Below are 6,663 nucleotides of genomic sequence, written 5' to 3' on the forward strand. Positions count from 1 at the left end.
CCCCCCCGCCCCAGGAGTGCTGTTAAGACCCTGAGAGGAGGAGGTGGAAGCGAGCTAGAGGCACACGCCGTCCAGTTCCCAAGCTCACATCCTAACCCAATTGCTACGTGCTTTATGACCAAGGAGCCGCCTCGTCTCACCGCTCTTGCGGGGCTCTGGGCAGTCAGCTAGAGGGCACTGCCATGGGCCCCTTTCTCTATTGCCTTGCCCCACCACTTGGGCCTCTAACTCCCCCTCTGAACAGCTGAGTTCCTGCCCACTGGCAAGTTTACCAAGAGAAGCGTGGCACCCATGGAGTGGCAGGAAATGCCCACGATCGCTTCCTCTGCATCAGGACCTCTACCGGTCCCGGGGCCACCTCTCCTGGGTCTGTCTTCCTTAGTGTGGTCAGGGGAAGCAGCTCATACTAAGGAGGTTTAAAATTCTGCCTTCAGACTAGACCAGCCTTTGAATCACAGCTGGGAGTTCTCAAGCAGATAAAAACCAGAGGAGATTAGGTAAAATAATGTATTTCCCAACGTATCAGAAATCCGCGGGCCGCGTCCCTAGTGGCGTAAGCCCTGCCACGCCCCCTTCCCCACAGCCAATCAGCTGCCTCCCCGTAGCGTTGTTCTCGCACGCTGGAGTTTGGGAAGGGGTGCGCCAGGCGTTGTCCCCTTTCTTTGGAGGCGCACCCGAGGGCCAGAATGCGCTCTGAAAGTGATCCCGAGTTCAAGGACCGTTGAACCATTTTACAAATGGGAAACCCAAGGTCAACCCGGGCGGAGAAAGGAAGCCCGGGTCAGGGTTTTCTCCACGGAGGTGGGCGTCCAGGTGCGCCCTCTTGGGGACGCAGTCCTTGAGGGAGCTGGGACCGAAGCTAGGCCATTTAAATTGCTGGCTAAAGACATGCGACTGAGCTGAGAGGCTGGCCAGCACAAGGACTTGGCCTCAGTTTCCCCAGCACTACCTCCTGTAGGGCACGGGTCGGGGCCAACTGGCCAAACGCGCACCTACTGAGACAGTCCGACTCCCTGCACCTCCCCAAGTCTGATCGAAGCTCTTCCGCAAGCTTCCTGCCAAGTCCTGTAAGGCAGTCCTCCCGTTCGAGCGTCTCGGCGCTCTATTGGAGACACTCGGCTCGTTTTCCTTTCTCTGGGATGAACTGCTTAGACTGCCGCGGAGCTTTCCTGGCTCTAACTGCGCAGACGCAAGGGCAGCCAACCAAGTAGGGCTAAGAACTAGGCCAGGTGGCTTCGGGAGGGTCGGGGGCGGAGACGGTGTCAGCCAATGATTTGAAAGAGCTAGGAGGGCGGGTTTAAACCCGCAGTTGCTAAGAGCTGCCCCAGTGGTGGCATGTTTCGGCAGCGGGAGCCCGCGGAAGTTAAGCAACAGAGAGGCGGGCCTAGAACCGGAAGCAGGAAGGAGGGCGCAGGAAGTGGGGCGCCGCTGCCAGTCGCACTGCCTGTCCGCGGGTTTGCCTGTGTCCAGGGTGGGATGGAGAAGCTGCGGCTCTTGGGCCTCCGCTACCAGGAGTATGTGACTCGTCACCCGGCCGCCACGGCCCAGCTGGAGACGGCGGTGCGAGGCCTCAGTTACCTGCTGGCAGGTGCCATCCTGACCTTTGACCTCTTCCTGCGGGGCCCTGATCTATGATCCCTGTGGCTCCCTTTCCCTGCGGACTCAGGGTAGTGATCGCTGTGCTGGAGAAGTCCTGTCCGGGTTCCCGTAGGGAGTAGGGAAGGGGAGTCCGGGAACCCGAAGCTGCAGGTTGAGGCAAATGTTTACTGACGCCTCTTTTACTTCTTCCCAGGTCGCTTCTCCGATTCACATGAACTGTCAGAACTGGGTGAGCGGGGCTCGGGGGGCGGCGCGGGGCGATCTGGGCTTGGGAGGGTTTCCCACAGGGGTGACCACATTGCCTCAGGGTCCTGGGCTGCCGATTAGGTTACTCTACTGTAAGTGGACCGGACAAAGGTCTGTTGTCACAGTCCGAGTCCCTCTGTGTCCCCATCGTTGGAAGACCAGTCTGAGGAATTCGCTTACTACTAGCTGTGCACTGGCTTAAGTGCCTTTCCTGCCTATGCCAGCTTACCCTCCCTACAATAATGAGGTGGGCACTCTTGTGCTCGCTGCCCAGCTAAGGGGACAAGTTCAGCGAGGTTAGGGGACAGCCACCGATGGCGGCAGGGCCAGCATTCAAATCCAGATCTCCCAGAGTCCGGGGTTCCCAAAGTGGAATTGGCATAAGAGTGTTTGCCCAGTGAGCATTGGAGATGACAGTCCCAAAAGGATGACTTGGCTTTTGAAAGGTGAAGTTGGTGCAAGCTTTCAGGGACAGGCTGCAGAGAAGGGACAGGTGAGGTAGGGCCCTGTGTGTGGCTGTTGGGAGCAGGAAGGGCGCTTCTGAGCAGCTGGGGGTGGGGTGGGCTGGTGCTGTCCAGCAGGAGAGGAGCCAGTTGGTCACTGAGATCAACCTGTCTTGTCTTGAGCCCACACCAGGTCGTACCTGGGAGTGGAGCTCTGAGGGAGTGGGTGGAGAGGCAAGTTTGTTTCCACATAGCTTGTGGATGGCTGAACACAGCACAGGACGGGTGATCCCTTGGAGCTCTGGGGAGAAGGTGAGGGAAGGGTGGAGGCCACAGGGCCACCTCTGAAGGCCTGCCTCTGCCCCTCAGTGTACTCGGCCTCTAACCTCCTTGTGCTGCTCAATGACGGGATCCTGCGGAAGGAGCTTCGGAGGAAGTTGCCTGTGGTGAGGATGTTACCCATGGTGAGCGGAGGGTGGGAAGCCCAGGCACTCAGGAACAACACAGTAATCAGCAGCCCCTGTTGCGGGGGGATGTTTCTGGCCTCAGAATGTGAGACGTACCTCACACCAAGTGTCAGTGTCCCCATCTTGGTTGAAGACAGTTTGCAGTAGGCGCTGGAGCCCGTCCCAGGGCACCCAGCCTGGTGGCGGTGGAGTTGGTGTTTGAACTCAGGCCCGCCACCTAGACCTGGAGAGGGGACTATCACATCGCCTGGCCTAGGAGCCCCCTGACCTCTGGGCCTGCGATTCTTGCAGTCACTGTCCCAGCAGAAGCTGCTGACATGGCTGAGTGTGCTGGAGTGCGTGGAGGTCTTCATGGAGATGGGGGCTGCCAAAGTGTGGGGCGAAGTGGGCCGCTGGCTTGTCATCGCTCTCATCCAGCTGGCCAAGTAGGTCGGGCCAGGGAGGGCAGCACCGGGTGGTGGCCGGACCCGCTGGGGGGACGGGGCTCAGCAGGGTACCTCTGCCCTGTGCTTGCCCGCCGCCTCCCCTAGCCCCACCATCCCCCTTTCCAGGGCCGTCCTGCGGATGTTCCTGCTGCTCTGGTTCAAGGCTGGCCTCCAGACTTCACCCCCCATTGTTCCCCTGGACAGGGAGACGCAGGCGCAGCCCCCGGGTAAGCTGCTTTCCTGCTCTGCAGTGGATTGGGGCACAGGACTCATCTGCGGATTCCCATCACTCCATCCCCTGTATTCCATGGAGGCTGGGGAGCAGCCTCATCTCTGAACCTGTTCTGTGTCACAAGCCATAGCCCCAGGTGGCCACACTGCCCGTCCACCTCGGGCCTCTGTGGTCACCTGCAGCGGGCCAGAGGAGATGGGTCCAGGGATGTGGCCTCTGGCCTGCTGTGGTTCCCATGCACATGGCTCCAGTCCCTGGGAAGCCTGGGTTCTTGGCTGGCTGTGGTCACAGATGTATAATGCCCGTCCTACCCCCAGCCAGGAAAGGTTCCAGATGGTCCTCTGGTGGCAGGTCGAGTATGAACACAGCTGACCCCCTCTGCATTTGCCCGGTATGTGTTCTTTGAAGGCTGTGCTGGAAGCGTGTCCCTCTGACATTGTGGCCTTCTGTCTGTCCCTGCTAGATGGTGACCACAACCTGGGCGACCAGGAGCAGTCCTATGTGGGAAAGCGATCCAACCGAGTGGTGCGCACCCTTCAGAACAGTAAGTGGGCCCCTCCGTGCTGAGGTCAGCATAGCTTCCACCGACGCCACCTGCCCGCCCTGGCCCGCCTGACTCACCTGCCACCTCTGTCCTAGCTCCGTCCCTGCACTCCAGGCACTGGGGAACCCCCCAGCAGCGGGAGGCTCGGCCAAAGCAGCACGGCGAGCTGAACGTCCCTCCAACGCCCCTGGGGCTGCAGGAGACCATCGCAGAGTCCTTGTACATAGCACGGCCTCTACTGCACTGTATCCTTGGCCTGAGCTGGGCTGGGCTGGCAGCGGCACTGGGGCAGGTGGGACTGGGGCAGGTGGGGTCAGGGCCAAGCTGGGCCTGTGCTGGAGACATCCTTGACGCCTTGGCCGTCAGTGCTCAGTCTGGGGCTCTGGGGTCAGCGGTCTTGGACACCCTGGCTCCTGTCTGGTGTCTTAGATGTGACCAGGTGAGCCTGGGTCTGCCTGGGGCTTCATGCTGCAGGCTGTGCCTCAGCTGGGCGGGCAGCAGCCCCTTCTGAGACCGCCCCTGTGGCCCCCAGCCTGTGACCAATCAGAACCTGGTCCTGACTGCATCCTCTCCCACGCCAGCCTGAGCCTCTTGAGTGACAAGAAGGGCCTGACCCGGAGGGAGCGGCTGGAGCTGCGGCGGCGGACCATCCTGCTGCTGTACTACCTGCTGCGCTCCCCGTTCTACGACCGCTTCTCTGAGTAAGGACCCCCAGCCTGGCCCAGCCCCGCAGGCACTGCCCCTCCGCCCCCGATGGTGCCTGCCTTGTCTCCCTCCCCTGGCTGTCCAGATGCCAGCCCCGCCTGTCCCCAGGGCCCTTGGGCCATCAGCCCCTGTGAGCACGAGCACTCGGGCCCAGGGCACTGGCAGGACGCCTGAGGTCAGTGTCAGCTGTGGGCTCTCCGCACCCTCCAGCTCCTTGCTCTGTCTTGCCAAATACTCTGTTCCCCCCAGGTCTCAGTGGCACTTGGGGTTCAGAGAGGTCAGGGCAGCCTGGTCAGGGCTGGATCCCAGATCCGTCATTCTCTCTTGCTCTCTATTTTGTTGTTGTTGTGTGTCTCTCTATGTAGTTCAGGCTGGCCTTGAACTTGAGGAAATCCTCCTTCTCAGCCTACAGAGCCTACAGAGTGCTGGGATTACAGACCTGTACCACCACACCTGGCTAAATCCACTCTAGCAGGAAAGTTGGAAACTTTCACTGAATATGATGGCCAACTAACCTCTGCTTTTTCCTGAGACAGGAGAAAGCAAGCATATGTCATATTTAACACTACCTCCCTGAAAATGACTTTGCCTGTCAGTTCTGCCACTTTTAGATAAGACTGAAAGTTCAGGCAGGCGTGGTGGCACATGTCTGTAATTCTAGCACCCAGGACCCAGGAGGCTGAGGCAGGTAGATTGCCATGAGTTCAGGACCATCCTGGACTACACAGCAAGACCCTGTCTCAAAAAAAAAACAAAAAAAACAAAGAGTGCTTCCAAGGGACTGAAGCAAAACCGTGTTTCTTGCTGTGGGAGACAGCATTCCATAGGAGACTTGCCCGGATGTGCCTGCACTTTAAGAGGCAGAGAGGTTACCAGGTCTCAGGTTCTCAGACACAGTGATTGCAGGTGGCCCCTGGGCACAAGGCCTTGGGTTTGGCTCCAACCCTCCTAGCCTGACCATCCTGGGAACCTGACAGAGAAGTTCCTGGATCCTCAGAGGACCTGGCCCAGGTTCAGGCTGCCAGGAGCAGGTTCCCTTTCCTGGCCCACACCGTGGGCTCTGGAGCCAGCCTGCCCTGCACCTGTGCAGCTTTGAACAGCTTACCTGACCTCTCTGTGTCACAGTTTCTTTTTTCTTTTCTTTTTTTTTTTTGAGACAAGGTCTCCCTGTGCAGTTCAGGCTGGCCTTGAGCTCACTTTGTAGCCCAGGCTGGTCTTGACCTTGCAACTATCCTGCCTTAGCCTCCCAGGTGCTGGGATATCAGGTGTGTGCCACCACACCTTGCTCAGTTGCCTCATCTCTCTCCTCTGTGCAGGGCCAAGATCCTCTTCCTGCTGCAGCTGCTGGCAGACCACATCCCTGGTGGCAGCTTGGTGGCGAGTGAGTGGACAAGGCTTGTGATCGTGGGGTGTCACTGACCTTGTGCACAGCCAGCTCCCTGCCTGCTCAGGCTCTTTGTCCTTTGACTCTTGTCATGGTAGAAAGACGGAGTTTAAAGTTAGGTGAACAGGAGGAGGGGGTCCCATGAGTGGGGAGTTCAGACCACATCAGCTGTAGCCTTTCTCCTGCCCGGGGCCCTGGAGTAACAGGAAGCCCTGACACCTGAGCAGAGGAGGACAGCACCACGGCAGGACAAGTGGTAGCCTTCCTGAGCCTGAGGGTCCTTGTCTGTGCTCCGGGTACAGAGGCCCTGTCACTTTCCTCCCTGGGGCAGAGAGTGGAGGTCCCGCGGGCTGCTGGCAGTGCAGATGTGAGCGGCTGTGTTGGGCAGCGGTGGCTGAGAGGCCCCTCGGTCCTGACTTGTCCCCCTTTTGGTTTCAGGGCCACTCATGGATTACTTGCCCACCTGGCAGAAAATTTACTTCTACATTTGGGGCTGACAGACATCCGGGAGTGGGGCACAGGGAGGGCGGATGCAGGGCTGCTGCTCCAGGCAGGGCCCGCCTCAGCCTGTGGTGCTCCGGGCCCCTCTTCCTAATAAAACTGACTGGCAGTGTCCAA

The 6,663-nt window shown here is 59.4% G+C and overlaps 1 protein-coding gene across 3 annotated transcripts; it reads left to right on the plus strand.

Moving 5' to 3' along the window:
* The first annotated feature begins 658 nt into the window (after nucleotides 1-658).
* Pex16 (peroxisomal biogenesis factor 16) lies at nucleotides 659-6,663 on the plus strand. Of its 3 annotated transcripts, none has more exons than XM_005384060.2 (11): nucleotides 659-813; nucleotides 1,793-1,828; nucleotides 2,658-2,734; nucleotides 3,047-3,180; nucleotides 3,307-3,407; nucleotides 3,876-3,956; nucleotides 4,052-4,201; nucleotides 4,323-4,395; nucleotides 4,538-4,657; nucleotides 5,978-6,042; nucleotides 6,484-6,663. In XM_005384060.2, the coding sequence occupies exons 1-11, from the start codon at nucleotides 738-740 to the stop codon at nucleotides 6,540-6,542; spliced, it is 972 nt and encodes a 323-aa protein (XP_005384117.1). In that variant the 5' UTR covers nucleotides 659-737; the 3' UTR covers nucleotides 6,543-6,663. The 3 variants fall into 3 exon arrangements, with proteins under 3 accessions (XP_005384117.1, XP_005384118.1, XP_005384115.1); XM_005384061.2 differs by having other exon boundaries at nucleotides 659-801; XM_005384058.2 differs by lacking the exon at nucleotides 659-813 and adding an exon at nucleotides 1,238-1,588.

This window comes from Chinchilla lanigera, unplaced genomic scaffold, assembly GCF_000276665.1.
Source record: "Chinchilla lanigera isolate Chin_1 unplaced genomic scaffold, ChiLan1.0 scaffold00021, whole genome shotgun sequence".
In the NCBI taxonomy this organism is placed as follows: domain Eukaryota; kingdom Metazoa; phylum Chordata; class Mammalia; order Rodentia; family Chinchillidae; genus Chinchilla; species Chinchilla lanigera.